The 16,981-nt window shown below is 40.7% G+C and overlaps 1 protein-coding gene across 4 annotated transcripts in view; it reads left to right on the top strand.

Moving 5' to 3' along the window:
- PKHD1 (PKHD1 ciliary IPT domain containing fibrocystin/polyductin) overlaps window positions 1-16,981 on the top strand; it is a 278,509-nt gene that overhangs the window by 124,998 nt on the left and 136,530 nt on the right. For all 4 annotated transcript variants that reach the window (XM_037391751.1, XM_037391752.1, XM_037391750.1 and 1 more), the window contains 8 exons: window positions 119-326; window positions 1,294-1,451; window positions 3,048-3,242; window positions 4,309-4,434; window positions 7,083-7,216; window positions 12,171-12,283; window positions 14,256-14,355; window positions 15,672-15,806. In XM_037391751.1, the coding sequence (XP_037247648.1) occupies window positions 119-326; window positions 1,294-1,451; window positions 3,048-3,242; window positions 4,309-4,434; window positions 7,083-7,216; window positions 12,171-12,283; window positions 14,256-14,355; window positions 15,672-15,806 (1,169 nt within the window). The remainder of the gene's footprint in view (window positions 1-118; window positions 327-1,293; window positions 1,452-3,047; window positions 3,243-4,308; window positions 4,435-7,082; window positions 7,217-12,170; window positions 12,284-14,255; window positions 14,356-15,671; window positions 15,807-16,981) is intronic.

Here is a 16,981-nt window from a genome sequence, read left to right as displayed (position 1 = left end):
TTTTCTTTCTTTTCTCTTTCTTCTTTTTTTCTTTTTTTTTTCTTTTTTCCTTTTCCTTTTTTCTTTTTTTTTTCCCCTTTCCTTTTTTTTTTTCCTTTTTTTCTTTTTTTTCTTTCAGGCTGGATGCCCAAAGTAGCTTTCACACGCTTGAAATCATCAGCTCATGCTGATGACACACGATTAGTGCTCCAGGAACCTGTTGACTGGCAACCTGGTGATGAAATTGTGGTGGGACGGACCAGCCTTGGAGATGCACAGCAGCAAGAAGAAATGGCTATTATTGAGTCTGTGAACGACACGGAGCTGTACCTTAGATCACCGCTCAGGTATCCTTTCAAGGGCCAAAGGGATTTCTATAGCAGAGAGCTAAACCAGGGGAAAATTTGGTCAAAGTGAGGATTTGCTGTTTCCTGCAGGACATAATAACTATATAAATCACTTTAACAAAGGTGGTTAGAGATATTTCAGTTCCTCACTCCCCCTAAAGCTAGTGGACATCCAACCCTGAATGTTTCTGACTGTGTTTAAATCCTGTATCATAACCATGAACTCAGAAAACCTTTGAAGAAGAAAACACTGATGGCCAGTACAATCCAGTCGCCTCAGCATAGGGTTGACAAAGAAATGTCTTGCACAGTTCGTTTCTTGAGAAAGTGCATTTTTTTTCACAAAAAGTGTCTGACTTCTGTAAAAAAAAGATAAAAATCTTCACTTCTTGTCTGATTTACTTAAAATGATTAACACCACACTCAAAGTGAATTATTTCAGTTTGGAAATACTGCTTCCATGTTTCCAGTGAGTGGTAGTTTCACTGCATTTGTTCCCTTCGTCTTCTGTGCATGGAGATCTCAGACAAACAGCCCCAGTGTTGAAACTTGTTATCTGTTTGGGAGGCAACCAACCTCTAGTGCTCAGGAAGATTAATGGTATCATTTTCAGGCATATCTGGGGCTTTAAGAAAGAAAGTACTGATGGTTTTCACCCAAATATGTTTTGAGAAGAAAATTCAAAGGCTGAAATAGTTTGTTATAAACATGGTCAGGAAAAGTTCTGAGCTTGAGAGACAAAAAAGACATCAAAAGATATCTGTTCCCAGACATCAGCCAAGGAAAAATGTATCTAGCCCATATACACAGACACATTGGATGTGCCACTGTTCATAGTGAGAAGAGGGCTGAAACCAGCTCTGAATTTGGGTGGCTGCAGTCATCAGCTTAAGGTAAACATCACTGTTTACAACTTGCCATCGGGCAGGTGCAGATACTTTCGTTCCTTTTTTGTGTTTTTCCTTAGGTACTCCCACGGTGCTGGAGAGGAGTGGGTGAATGGCCAAGGTCTGCGTTTGAGTGCTGTGGTGGCACTGATTAGCCGAAGGGTTGCTGTTCAAGGAAATGCCACGATGGAGAGGATGTCACACCTCAGACAGTGTGTAAAAGCAGGTGTTGCAAGAGGTGAGGAGGTCTTTTCTCACAGGAATGTAGTGAGGAGGAAAGTTGCTCTATTAAAATCACATTTTAGTATCGTGTATCGGAACTTTTCCTTAATAGGATAACTTTGAGACATATCAATGCCAGGGAAGCGAGTCTATCTTTCCAAACATTGTTTGACATTGAAGTGTGAAGTCTCGGGAGCTGAACTGCATTTTATTGTAATATCTCAGATGTATTATTTTCACATTGTTGTTTCAAGCCATCTTGGGAAAGACCCTTTAGTTTTGCCTGAGCCTAAGGGTGTAGAAAAGAAAGTATTTTCTGAAAACATGTTTCAGTGTACATAATATATTAAATTTTTAATTGTGTTTACTATTTAGTCATTTTAAGAAGAAGGAAAAACAAAACAGCCTAATGTTGTACTCTTTATTGTAAAATATTGAGATGCTTAGTGTTTAGGGATACCGAGAAAAAAGAACAGGTGATGGTTTCTTGTAGCTTATAGTTAGACAGGTGAAACAGTGTTAGGTATCTCAGTTCTCCTTTAGTTTTACCTGTATAAAATGCCATGAAGTTTGATATTCTTCCTGATTTACACCAGCTGATGGTGAAGCAGAATCAGACACAGTGGTTATAATTTGAGGAGAGTTAGGCTATCTGGCAACCCAGGTGTAAGGTTTCCTTTAAAAATAAAATGCCTTGGGCTTTTAGACTGTGACACAGGACTTCATTTGATATCCAGCAGCCAACTGCTTATATTACTCATGGATTTATTGTTCATTTTCTGTGGAAGTCATAAATATAGTCTCTGAAATGTGCTAACTGTTTGAAGTTTTTATTTGAGTTAAAGGATAGGAGGATTTCTCAGAGGAGTCACCAGAAGATGAGCGAGCAGTGTTTTTTCGTGGTTAATTTACCTTCTTTAAAAAAAAAAAATTAGCATTACTGAGATAAGCAGGCAGTGCTGGGATTTGAGATCTCCTCTGCACCTCCACTGAATAAACCCAAGTTGCACATTCACAGCCTGAAATTCTTCATACCAAAATATCCTGAGCACAGACCCGTGGAATGATGTCTTTCATGGATGCTGATGCCTTCCCTGGCCCTATGATTTACTTTCCTTGTCTTTAGACTGTGGGTAATAACAGTTCCCCATCCATCTGCAGGGAAAGTCAGGAGAGCAAGGGTTTTAAAGAAATTTCAAAATGTTCTCATTTCAGTTTAGTTCACTACATCCGTGTCCAAATCCCTTTTCAAGAGCCTCACCCAAAGTAAATCAATGTCAAATCCATCTTCCCTATGCAAAGGACTATTTAAAATTGAACACAAGGAACTTGCCAAGGCATAAAACTACCACAGCTTCCTGCTGGTTTGAATGTATGTTCCTCTAAAAATGTCCACACTCTTAGGGAAGGAACCATGAGAGTATTTAGAGGGAGTATCAAATACGCTTGTTTGTGGCTATTTGTCTTTGGGTCCGTATTTATGATCACTGCTGGAGATGGAGTCTTACTGAGTCAACCCAGTGGGTTTCATGATGTTGCTTGGGGCACTCTGCACATCCCATGGTCACCATGGAGAGGTAACACTGACAGCTCCCACCACGTTGTATTCTAGGTGGCTCCGGGTGTCTGTACAAGAGAAGCGAGAGGCAGCTAGGGTCTCAGGACCTGGGCGCCATCATGGTTGTGGAGGCCTTCCAGGGAGAGGCGAGTCGGCTCCGAGTGGAGGGGGTCCAATTCCGCCACGTGGGCCAAGCATTTCAGCAGCACTGCAGTGCCCTGACTGTTGCTGGCAACGCACGGATGGCAGGTGAGGCGGCTGCACTGGAGGTGGGCCTGAATGATTTCAAAAGTCCCACCTTTTCCCACCCAAAGTTGGGGCGATGTCCTCAGAAGCTGCTCAGCTCTTGGGTCAGTTGACAAACTGGACTGGTAAATGTGAGAAAACCTCACCTGCAGTCTAAGCCCAAGTGAAACTTGATGGAGTGCTTTAAGCTGCTTTAGTTCCTTTGCATCTCTGGACAGCTTCTTCTGAAAATAATATTTTATTTTTATACCACACCTCTGAGTTGGCATGCTACTACTAACTCTGGAAATGATTGCACTATTACACTGTGAGGGAGCCCAGGGGAAAACAGGGCTGTGCGGTGACATAGACCAAAATCTAACTATCACCAGAAGGTTAAGGAACACATTAAGTTCCTTTGACTTTGTCACTGATAAGTGCAAAATTAATCTCTGTGATGAATGAAGGCTCACAAGACTGGTGGTGATAGGGGCAAGTTAGATGGGCTTAAATAATATTTTGAGAGTACTGGATGGGACTTTCCTCTTAAGCTAACCCACAATTATGCCTTTCCTATGCCACCTTCATCACTAAGTGAGGATCTGGGCTTCCTGGTGGCAAAAGGCAGCACTGGCCATGATCCTGGAGTACACTGGACAGGTTACCATGCCTGGCTAGACAAGGTGTGCAAGATACCTGCCTTGTCCTTACTGCTCTACTGAAACGTTCCTCCTCTTCAGTCCCACTTCAATCATCCAACTGCCTGAGTTTGTAACATACTTCACTCTTGGGATCTTACCCCATGCTTTCATTGGATCTCCTCCTCCTACTTCCTCACAATACTGGACCACCTCCGTTAACCCATTTCTGTGCTCAGGGACCCTCTTTCCTACCGTGCCCATCCCAGCAGTGCCCACCTGTTGGCAAAGATCTGCCAGGTGAGTACGGGTGGGTGGCTGTAACCAAGCAGTCTCGCAGGAGCCAAAAGAATTAATTGCATGGCATCAAAGGATGAGGAGCTAATACAAAACTCTCCCTACTTTCAAGCTGCCATGTGCTTTTTGCTCACAAGACTCATTTTTTCCCCCAGACTCTTACATACGTGGCTGTTGTGTCTTGGACTCTTTTGGCCAAGGACTCCGTCTGATTGGCATCTCAGACTTTGTTGTGGACAGCAATGTTTTCTATAACATTTCAGGCCATGGGCTTCTGCTGGGTAAGTGAAGCAGAAAAATTCCTATCCTATATCTAACAGCAACATGTACTGATTAGCATTTGCACAAAAATCCCTTTCGAGGAAAGAATGGCAGATCCTTAACTGCACCCTGAGAACTTTAATCAAATCTGCATTTTCTGGTGCCAGTGAATCTGGAATAAAGCTCCCATGCTTCCACATGCAACTCCTAGCAGTTATTTCCATTTGACCATACACTCTGTTTCTTCATGCCAGTCTTCACTTGTTCTGGATCACTTACTTTTCAGTGTACAAGTGGAAGAATTTTTTTAGGGGATTGATTTATCTGTCATTGGAAGAGCACCATTATGCAGTATTTAAGACCCCAGTTCAGTGAAGCATTTGAGAGCATACTTACCTTTAACTTCAGTCATTTGACATCGAAGATAATGGAGTGAAAGCATATGTTAAAAGTTAAGCAGAGGATTTAGCACTTAAATAAATTGGAGCTTGGAGCAACAAAAGTGTTAAGCAACAAAATATTGCTCCTAACTAACCATCAGGAGACTGACTTGCAGCATCTTCTGCTGGGATCTCATGTTGCCTAAATACCTAAAGATATAGCTTGATTTTTGTTTTCCATCAGAGATGGGATAAAAATGACCAATTTTAAGATAAACAGAGGGGGAAAAAAAGCCTTTCAGTCCTGATCCTGCAGTTACATACACTTACACAGAGCCCCTATGCTAGGTCCTGTATTTAAACATAAGGAGAAGTGACAGATTATGATTTAAACAGAGAAGACTATAAAATGAGAGCGATTGTACACATCTTGCAGGGGAAGAGAGCTGGCTCAGAGAGATGCAATGCCTTGCCCAGGGTGATGCATAGAGTGCTCAGGGCCATGGCAAAGCAGAACAAGATCTCCAACCTGCCACATGCCTTGGCTCACTCATGCTAGGACATGTGTCTAGGACTCTGGGCTGAGCTGAACGTTTCCACTGAAGTTACAGGCTCAATATACCTTATCCCCAAGATGTCTTTAATGGCTTCACTGTCAGCAGCTCCAGAGGGTCTGATGGATGAATTTATATATCATTTTGTTGCCTGTGAAAGAATATTTATTATAGCTGGCCATTTGCAGCTCCAGAATTGGACTCCCTCAGTGATTTCATCTAAACCCCTTATTTTCAGGGGGTTTGCAAGACAGTCATAAAAAGTCGCTCTGGGCTTAAAATTAATTGACAAACCACGTCTTGGCTTGGAAGTCAAGACCTTTTACACCACCTCAAAAACCTATATGGCTGTCAAAAGGACTGCTTCAGGATCCTGTTCATGCTCTGGTACTGGCATAATTTGTAGTAAATGCAGCCTGAAAGGAAATATTTCCTAAGCAGATCTTGTTCCAAAAATGCGGAAAGGCTCAAAAGACTTAGAGGGAGGCTAAATATAGCTACTGACATCCCCAAAACCAAAGGACTTAAGTTTTCCTGTGAAGTGGCTTGTATGTGGGGTAGTAATGTTTGGGGGAGGGATCTGTATTTGGAGTAGAACTCGAGCAGGTATAATTGGAGATAATAATTACTGTTAGATAAACAAAACTAAATAGATTTAATTTGCTCCTGATGTGGGCCAAACAGAGATATTCCACTTTGTATTCTGCATCCAAAACACCAGAGAAGGTGAACATATGCTGATGTGTCCTTGTTCGGACTTGACTTATATGGGACTGTCCACTTTTTGCTGTTGGGTGGCACATTTCTTTGTGGTATCATTTTAAAAGAGATTTCTTTCTCCTTTTTTTTTTTTTTTTTCCTTTTTTTTCCCTTTTTTTTCCTTCCTACTTCAATACTGTTACTAGTTCTGGGGCACCCCATGACTCCGAGTTGTGTGATCAATTGGTTGATTGATTTTTCCTTTTTCTCCTCATACTTGATTGCTTAGGGGGCCAAATCCCCCACTTCTGTGCAGAGTTTGTGCAGGTATTTTTAAGTCTGTTTAGAAATTTTTTCTTGCATGTTAGTAGGGCAGTGAATGGAGACACAGGAGACAGGACTTTGAATTCTAGCACTGCCAGAAGCATGGCTATATATGCATAGGTGAGCCACCTCCCCACTCTGAATCTCACTTTTTCCAACTGTAAATGTTCTTTATAATATACCTTTTAATCATTTTCTCTATAAACCTGTGACACAGTATGGCTGGTGTTATATTCATATGTAACACCTGGTACAGGGCCTTGTGCATATTGAATTGCAGAATCGTGGTCTCTGTTGCATCTTTGTAGAATATATGTTGTAGCATTCCTTCCCCTGATTGTTTTTATCTCATTAGAGTGTAAGCTCTTTGTGGCAAAACCTTTTTTTTTATCGTATTTACAGTGTTGATCAGATTTTGATTGTGGCCTCCTGATGTTGCTGTGTTGAGCAGTCATGGCAGTCTTTGACCATCTCACAGCCATCTTCTACTGTATGTTAAAAACGGTTTTCTAAGTGCTTTTCAGACAGTGATTTACCCAGGACAGCTAGAAGGGAAAGCTAATTCCCAGGTGGGCCGTGCCAGCAAAGCAGTCAGGGCAAAACCCAGCAAGTTCTGTGACTTGCATAATAGATGGTTTCCAGATATATATAAATTATTTTTCTTTTTATCTTTTTATTTGTGTTTTTTTTTTTTTTTTTTTTTTTTTTAAGGAGAAGGACCAGAAGAGGGGAACAGAGTCAGTAACAACATAGTGATTGGCCTTTCGGGAACAGACAGTTTATCCAACACTGAGACACTGTCACCAGCAGGGATCTACATCAGGGCTCCTGCCAACCATATCAAGGTAAGAAGCTCAAGTATAAAGCGTAACATTTCCTTTCTAATCAAAGATATCAGAAAGATACAGAGCTTCATTAATCGGGGAGATCATATACAGAACATTTGCTTTTTAGCTGAGCTGTCAGAAACTGTGCTTGTGATGCGATATTAAAACAAGTGCATATTACAAAATAAATTATATTCATGGGCAAATTTATTACAGAAAATTTTACTGCACTCAAATGGAATGAAATATTGCAATGGTGTCCTTCATTCTGGGGTATTTCAAAAAGTTGTTTTATTTTCTAATATTCATGGATTCATAAAAACTGGAATAAAGTCTAAGCTTAACTTCTCTAGAATTTTTCCCTACTTCTGTCTTCATAAAAAAAAATTAAATCTCAATTTTAATGGACTGGTGGCAAGCACACTAAAATTCAGCAATATCAGATGCACCTGTGTTGGGTTTTAAAATGGCAACTTAGAGTCCAAAATTTGCATTCCACTCTGATGAGGAGAATGTGTTCCCTGCCCTATGAAAATGACATTGATTTTAAAAGAAGCAAAGCTTCTTTATTCTAAATAGTGATAAAACATTGAACTCTTAAAAAGCTAACAGACTAACAACCCTTCTATCAAAAAGTTGAGCACTGTAAAAAGCTTTTTGTTCCCTAATTCTCTGATGCTTTCTTTTAGTTCATGCTTTTTTTGTCTTCTTCAAGTCACATTTCAGAATGAGTCAATTTTAAGTGTTTTTTGGGGGGGAATATTTCAGTGATTTCAAACCATTTTTCCTTCCCAACTACTTTAAGTCTGGAATTTCATTGAAACTGACATTTCTTACTGCAGTTTCTGTTGTGACAAATGCACATTTTTCATATATATATATCTGAAATCCCAACCTGTTCTGTTGCTAACCACAGAAACCAAAGCAATTATTAACTATATGTGAAAACCTAATTGGCCCCTGGGCTTCTGTTCCAGGAGGAAAGAATTGCACCTACATTTGAAGGTGAAAGAGACCAACACATTTTCTATGTTAGTATGAAAACAGTAACATTTAGGAAGGAGAGGACTTTTCTGCAATTCCCTCAAGGGCATATTTATCATTTTTAAGACCATCAAATATGGTTAAAAAATACAACGAGGCAAAATCACATGAATTTCAGCTCCACTAAACACAGAGTTTTGTACTACCATGCACTGACTTACCCTGGAGCTGTCTAGTCGATCGCCAGTGGCTCAGCTTTTGCAAAGGTTTGCTGCAGTTACCTCTACGGGTACGTGTGAACTGACTGTGGTGGGTTTGCAGCCCATTTGTTTAGCTCTCCTAGTCCATGTGTCTTCACAGATACGCCCAAAGCTGTGTTTGTGACTGTGTATCGGAATGTCAGGGTTAAGCCTGCTCTCCAGAGGTGTGCTACTCAAGGCAGAATAGTAGATGGCCCTTGAAGGGTTGCTGACGAACCTCATTGTCAGCCGTCTCTCTGGGTGGGCTATTTCAGGCGTTGGGGCAGGAAAAGGAAAATATGAAGAAGTTGCCTAGCTTAAAATTATTAGCTGCACTTATTGTTCTACAGTACCAGGCAGTGCTCAGCAGAAGACGTGAAAGGACATGGATATTAAGAGAAAAAGTCACCCTTCCTCCAAGCAAAACACCTGTGTCTTGTGGACTTTTCCTTAGCACAGTATTAATAACTAAATGCAAGGGATGCTGGTCTGGCACCAGCATCATGATGTTATAGAGTTTGAGCACTTTTCATCTGGTCAAATGGCTCAAGAATTGGATACTGCTTTTTAGGTATTTGTAATCTTAATCTAACAGGGAGGTTTGAAGAACGGAATGGGAAAGACGCATCTTCCCAATGCCTGGTTTCCAGGCCATGCCAAGGAATAAACATTTCCCCTTCCAGATTTTAATGTTAAGTGGTTGTTAGTTTTTGTGTGTGGGGTGCTTTGTGTGTGTAGGTGGTTTTTTTTTGTTTTGGGGTTTTTTTTCTGTTTTCAGATTGCCATCTTTCGATTACTGGTTTTAAACTTGCAGGCTGCAACCTTTTGGGCAAGGATTAGAGCTAAGATAGAGAGCTTTAGGTCCATCCTGTTACATCTTCTGTGCATGATGAGTTAAGCTTTCCACAGCGAGTCCTGCAATAATATTTTCATAACTACTCAATTTAGTAGTTTAGGAGCCTAAATTTGACTGAAGAGCTTAAATATCCTTGAAAATCAGTGGTCTCCTAAACAGTATTGAAATTGGGACACAGCAGTCACTCAAACCTGAGCCTACAAAGGCATTTGGAGACCAAATTCCCACTGTTTTCCCTTTGACTTAAGCTCTTAAGTGCATTTGGGAATCAGCCATTAGACAAAATTTTATACTCGTGCAAAATAATTATTACAAGGTTAGCATCTTTTTTTTTTTTTTTTTTTTAAATAAAGTATGGAAGCCTTGGTTATCACTTTTTAGTGTCATAAGACAACTTCATTAGCCGGCTGGTTTCTTGCCTTTTAAATAGTATCAGCATGAGGAACTGCAGATCCCCTTCTGGTACTGGCTTTTTTGTCACTGAAACACATATCCTGTGTCCCTGGTTTTATTTTTTGGTGCAGGGAAAAAAAAAAAGGGTAATTTTTTATCTTTTTCTCTTGGCTATCTTTGGCCCAGTGGGTCTTGGACCTTTTGTAGTAACTTCTTATTCATAAGCATTCACCCCTTAAATCCCAGAGCCAGCATGCAGTGCTCATGCATAACAATGTACAGATGGGGTTTACAAAATCCAACGAGCATCCTCCCTTTCCTTTCTTGCCATGGCGTGAAGGACTGGGAAACAGCTGAAATGAATGAATGGGGTGGAGATCAGCCCATGTTTCCATGTTAGAGGAGTGACCGATGGTCACACTGTTGATAAATGGATTTGTTTCCCAATATTACCTAACGCAGCCATTCTCCCCAGTACCAAAGAGGTGAGGCTACAGCTGTTCGGCATTGATTGTTTCTCAACATTTCATCCCTACGGAGATCTTTTCTAAAACTTGCAAGGTGAGTGCCCACTGAAGTGAGCCCACTGGGGGTACTACTTGCATCCTGCCAGGTTCGGAAACTGGGGGGTGGTGCTGGGCACACTCTCCAGAGCTTTAATGTCATCTTTAAGGTCAACAGTTTGAGTCCTGGCTATCTAGAAGAAATTCATGAAATATTTACATTAGCAGTGTTGTACAGTTAAGAGACACTTAAAACGTCAGCCAACTTATTTTACTGACTTGCAATGCACACCTCCAGGTATTTGGCATGCTCAGGGAAGTAATTTCTCTCTGGAATTTTGGTTGCACGGACATTCGTAATATACTGACTTCCACAAAGAATTGATTTCCACACAAAATTCCCTGCTTGCCTAAAACCCCTGCCCTCCAGCCACTAGCTGGCTGAATAAATATGCAGGTTTTTTTCCTTGTGAATCATCTGTAGAACGGACGATTGGAGTCGCAAGTAAAAGATCTTGAAAATAATGTGACTCGACTGCAGAAGTATTTTATTAAAGGGAAAGGGTCTGTGGCTGCATTTTCGGAAAAAGCAGCAGTTTTGCCAGGGGATAGAGAAAGCAATGCTTTGGGTATTGATGCTTTGCTGCTTGACAGATGTCAGAGATCATGACTGCAGGGAACACACTTGGATGGGTCGGAAGAAAGTAATTGGTATATGGAGGCTTTCACCTCTAGGTCACCAGGCTCAGCTTTGAATTTGGACCATCAGGGACCAAAAAGTCATTAGTACTTCAACTTTGTCCGGTGACCTATGAATGTAACAGTGGGTGTCAGGCCGGACTTTAGAGAACAAGCTCTTCTTATAGCTGCAAGAAAGCTCATCTCAGACTCCCTTTAGAGAACTAGGTATCTCCAGAGCGCAATTAATCTTATCCAAGGATAGACCAGAAGAATTGCCCTCTGGACATGCCTATACTTCATTTTTTCCTGGAAAGGGAGCCATGGTTTACCAGCCTGGACTTCAACATCAAAGTTTTAGGCATCTAGGTAGGTGAGAGGGACCATGCCCAGATGTGCACAGGGTAACATTGCTGTACGGGCACCACCCAACACCAGCCAGCTTTGGCTGCTGGCCAGATGAAGCAGGTAAGAGCAGATTTTTTCCCTAGAGTATAAAAGCTCCTGATTCACTGGATACAAACACACATAACGCACTTGCTACTGATTTGGTAAGTACCAGACTCCTAATTTTAAGGCCGGGCAGACCTTATGTTTGCTTATTTTTCACCTCTTGCAATAGTACAAAGAATATACCTCTTGTTCATCTCTTCATTAAGAGATATTAAGTGACAATAACTTACATTTAAATTATTCACTTAACCTTGGTAAAAATAATCCCAAACAAGTAACTTACCACAGGTCTGAGTAAATTTAATTTTTTGGCCACTGACACATGCTAAAGATGTAGTTCTCTGCTTTTGCTTGAATTTTAGGCATCTCACCTTTTCAGTGCCAATGTTTCCTTTTCCTGTATTTGCTTTGGGAGGTATGAGAAAGATACAGATAATCAATAAACTGTTAAATCAGTACAGATAATGAATAAACTAAGTAGTTTGTGATTTACCTTTCTTTCATGACATTGCCTTCTTACTTAGAAAGGATTTTAAAGGTGTGAGAAGTTTTCCACACACTTTTTGTCTTACCTACTTCTTGAAGAATTATGGCAATACTATTTTTCTGTCATTTGTGTCTATTGCTTGGCCAACGCTTGTTGCCTGGTTTGAGAACAGTAGTTGTTTTAAGACTGGCCCAAGGACAGAGTGAAAACGGGACAAGACTGAGGACACAGAAACAAGGTACCAGCTTCTACCAGCCAGACTTACCAGAATCTGAATGGATTTCAGTTGGGATTTTAATTTGGGTTTTTCTTAGTTTTATTTTAATTTCCAGAGATCTGTGGTAATCTTTTTTTCACAGCCACATGTACTTCTCCGCAGGGTAACACAGTGTGTGCTGCTGGATATGGTTATTTCTTTCATCTCTCCCCTGAGGGACCATCCAAAATGCCTCTCCTGTCCTTCAGTGACAACGAAGCTCATTCCTGCACAAGGTAGTTGGAGATTTTTGGTTAAAGATAACTTAATTCAGTGCATGGTAGTGCTAACTATAATAGCAGTGGTGAGCAGAAAAGGCTTTACCCCTCCTTTCAGGATGTCTTCACACATCCACCCCACCCCCCCCACCCCCAGTTTTGCATGCTTTTAGGGGTTCCTTTCTTGTAAGCAGAGTTCTCTGCAGTAAAGCAGGATCGGTGTTTGACAGTGACGTGTCTGGGACTGTATTTGAGGGCCTGATGGCGAATGGTTTCCTTAATAGTTTCAGTATGGTCCTTCCTCATTCACAACCCCAATTTGTTAACTTGCAGCATTTCTCTGTGCTGTTAACAAGCTCCTCCACTGTAGTCCCTCGTTTAAATGATCCTGATGTAGTTTAAGGTGCCACATTTAACATACTTCCTCATCAGCCATTTAACAGCAAAGCACTGAAGCATGTGCTCTTGTGTTGAAAGCTCATTTTTAAGTATAGCAGGCATTTAGAGCAGAAAAGGTGGCATACAGAACAGATACATGGTTTGTTTCTTGGACGACTCCTTTAACATCTCCAGCAGGCCATCATTAGAGACTTGACACCAGCTTATGCAACCTGGAGCAGCATTTCTTACCTCCAGATGCTTAATTTCAGAGCAGCATGAACACTCAACTGTTAGAATTTCATAGAATCATAGAATGGTTTGGGTTGGAAGGGACCTTAAAGATCATATAGTTCCAACTATATATTCCCATTTATGCCATGGGCAGGGACGCCTTCCACTGACCAGGTTGCTCCAAGCCCTGGCCAGCCTGGCCTTGAGCACTGCCAGGGATGGAGCATTCACAGCTGCTCTGAGCCTTCTGCCCTCACAGTAAAGAATTTATTCCTAATATCTCATCTAAATCTAACTTCTTTCAGTTTAAAGCAATCCCCCCTTGTCCTGTCACTACATGCCCCTGTCAAAAGCCCCTCCCCAGCTTTCTTGTCAGCCCCTTTTGGTACTGGAAGGTGCTATAAGGTCTCCCCGGAGCCTTCTCTTCTCCAGGCTGAGCCACCCCAACTCTCTCAGCCTGTCCCCATAGCAGAGGTTCTCCAGCCCTCTCATCATCTTTATTTCTCTCCTCCGGACTCACTCAAACAGGTCTGTGTTCTTCTCATGTTGGGAGCCCCAGAGATGGACACAGCACTGAAGGGGGTTCTCACCAGAGCAGAGAAGAGGGGCAGAGCCCTCTCCGTCGACCTGCTGGACATGCTGCTGCTGATGCAGCCCAGGGTTCAGTTGGCTTTTTTGTCCTTTGATTAAGTAGATTGAAGGGCCTAATCACTTTGCAGTCTAATGGGATAAAAGATGCTGCCTGTACATCAGATATTACATGTAGCAGTTGTTCCTGTAGCATTCAGGAACAGCTATTCACCAGAGCTTTTGCCTGTGCTTTCCTAAAACAGAAAGGACAGTAAAAATTGACATTGTACTAAAAGTCAGTGGATGGAACCACCTGAATTTTGAGGAAATCTGCATATTAATCTGGATTTAAAATCTCTGAGAGGGTCAAACCAAGGGCTGCAAGTCAGGAACATGTACATTTGGAATGTACTCCAAGTTGGCTGAATCCAAGACAGAGAAAAGCCTTATCTGTCCAGATTTGTATCAGGCTTATCAGAAGGTGATGCTGGTGGGAAGCTCATGAGCATGGGGGGGATGTTTTGCAGTAAGACCTGTCAGTGGTACTGCACACTGGTTGTTAGCCCTAATGTGGCTAATTCTGAAATTATTTGAAAAGAAATTTTAAGTATGCTCTCTGGCACGATTAGATGCCTAAAATAAATATTACCATCCACCAGTTTTTGATTTAGGACTAAATGATAGAAGTGTCATGCAGAGAACTGTTACAGATTTAAGGTTTTAGATATCAAAATGATGAGCAGGAAAATCTGCTTGTGAATATATGCACTGTAAAGAAACAGCCTCCTTTGCTTTATTTCCTAAACAGGTATGGGTTGCTGGTGTACCCAGAATATTTGCCAGACAGCCCACACAGACCTGTGCAGCTCAGCAGCTTCACAGCTTGGAGCAGCCGAGGTGGAGTTCAGGTATGTCTCTCCTGACTGCCCTCTGTGATGCTCAGGACCTTTACAAGTATATCACCTCTACACAGACTTCATCTTTTAAGGCTGCAGATAGGTCACGGTTACAGTAAAGCTCTTGTACCTGTACATCCATGTCCCTTAGCTGGAGGCTCCTATTTTGGTGATAAAGCCAGAAACACTTTTTTTTTTTTTTGTGTGTGTGTGAGTTCTAACTGCCTCAGTGCAGAATCAATGCTACTTTCATCGAGAGCTGGTGTCCTTTGTAATCACCCAGCATCTGTCTGTCACTATGATCACAAAATCATAGAATGGTTTGGGTTGGAAGGGACCCTAAAGATCGTCTTGTTTCAACCCCTCTGCCATGGGCAGGGACACCTTCCACCAGATCACACAGCCAAAAAATTCCTCCCAGTGGATCTGAGCTATTTGTAGGGATTGCAGCTGGTAGAGGATCTGTTACCTTCACAGGGCTAATGGATTCCATGGGATTTTTTTCACCATTGTTAAAAATTTTAAAAATTGTTAAAATTAAAAACCCCACATCACCCTTTTTTATCTAATATTTTCTTCCCATACCAGTGCTTAGAGGCTGTGACCCGCTTAACACCCCATCTGATGACCTGAACAGATTGTATGTGATTCTCAAGACATGTTGTCTAGTCTAACACATCCTATGGCTCTTTCTTTGAAGGTGTCCAATTTTTCCATGCTTTTTTCAGACTGGTACATTATATTTCTGGAAAAAATTATTTGCATGAAAAAAAAACCCCAACAAACAAGCAAAAGGATGTTTTACAGGTGTTTTTTTTTTGTTTGTTGTTTTCTCTGCCTAAACTTGTAATTTCTTTGTATGTTACTGACTTAGAGCATACATGAACAACTAAGTTTATTCTGCTTCTTTCCATGAACTCCACCTAGGAACAGTCTTCTTGCTGTAGGTGACTGTAAGCGATACCTATGATTATTTTCAAAGCATCTTTCTTCTACAAACATGAACTTCTTTATCCTGCTATTCTTCCCAGTAATAGACCCCCAAATATTTAGAGCACTTTTACCCTTTCAGTTACTGATTCTCAGTTCTGATTTTCTTTCATACCTTTCTTTTTTTCTTTTAACATGAAAATAAGTTGGTGGAATGTAAAGATTTTTGTATTATTAATTAAAAGCAAAAATGAGAAATTAAGGGGAGATGCTCAAATACTAAATACACATTCAACAATTTTATGTGGTGTTGCACTTCCCCTGTCTATTACAAGTCAAGCAGAGCTATAAATCATAATTATTTTTAATTTTTATTCCTTTATTGTGCTTTTATATAGATTTTTAGTAGCAGCAACCTTAAACTCCAACATTTCTGGATTTACACTTGCAAAGACTTTGGCATTGACATTGTAGAAAGCCTGGGAAACACTTCCGTAGCTGACAGTGTTTTAATTGGACGTGTTGGGCAAAAGGTAAGCACTGCAGGAATTATTTCAGTGCCTCTTGAGCTGCACAACAATCCTTCAAACAGGGATTTTGAGAAATAAGAAAGAAACTTGAATAACAGCCCTGATCCATGGCAGCTTCGGTAAAGCTTGGATTTTAAATAGATTGTATGCAAAGATAAATACTTAGGCATAGCTTCAGGATACGGTTTGGGCACTGATCTGTTTGTGCTCTAGCTATCTTCCACTCCTTGGAAAGATGATGCCTTCAACAGCAGCAGCAGCAGCTGCTGCGAGGGACATTGATTTGGAGATGAAGCACAGAAACTTGGAGCATCAGTAACACTCTCCCAGCCTGCTGGAACTAAGAATTTTGTTGCTTCTGCTGGCAGCAGCAGAAGAGAAATAGCATTTGATCAGCTGGATCCTGCATAATTTTTTAGGTGTTCCATTCATACCAGCTGATGGTAGAGCTGAATAAACATCAGCTGTTGATGAACCAGAGATTGCATTCTGCAGGAAAATTCAGCACTATTTCCAAACTTGTTTTTATTTCAGTATGGAAATTTTGAAGTTGTTGTTTGTTTTCTGTTTTGTTTTGTTTTGTTTTTTTAAATTTGAAACAAGGACGCTTATTTTTCTATTTGGATTTGGAATTATTAAAAGATTTTATATTAAAATGCATATTAATGTATATTCTTTATAAAACAAGATTCAAAAGTAAAACCAAAATCATACTTCTGTTCAGCTTAAGAGCTGAAGGATTTTAGTAAGACAAGTGTTAATTTTTTCCCTACTCATGTTGTTTTCCAAGACTGACATTGTCTCAGAAAAAACTTGGAATTTCACAGAACCCAAATTTTTGAGAGTAATATTTTTTGTTTAAATGAGCTTTTCTAACATAAACTCCTATAAACCTTTTGATGTAATCAACCAACACCATTTAACCATACACAACTGGGTTTAGTTTAGTGATTTGATAATAATGATGGAGATCAACAGATTTGATTTCTCACCTACTTAACACCTTGGTGTCCTATGCTCTGTCATTGCACCGTTGGTCCACCTGGAACACAGTGCACTACTTTTTTACTGCCATCAAAGTGTAACATTTTTATTTATGCAGTAAATATGATCATCTTCCATTATTTCTTCAGGCAGCTGGACAAAGTCCTTTGGGTGCTATGAGGTTGTTAACAGAT

The sequence above is a fragment of the Falco rusticolus genome, chromosome 6, assembly GCF_015220075.1.
Source record: "Falco rusticolus isolate bFalRus1 chromosome 6, bFalRus1.pri, whole genome shotgun sequence".
Taxonomy (NCBI): domain Eukaryota; kingdom Metazoa; phylum Chordata; class Aves; order Falconiformes; family Falconidae; genus Falco; species Falco rusticolus.
Note: the sequence above shows the minus strand (reverse complement) of the source record. Positions and strands in the feature narration are given on the sequence as shown.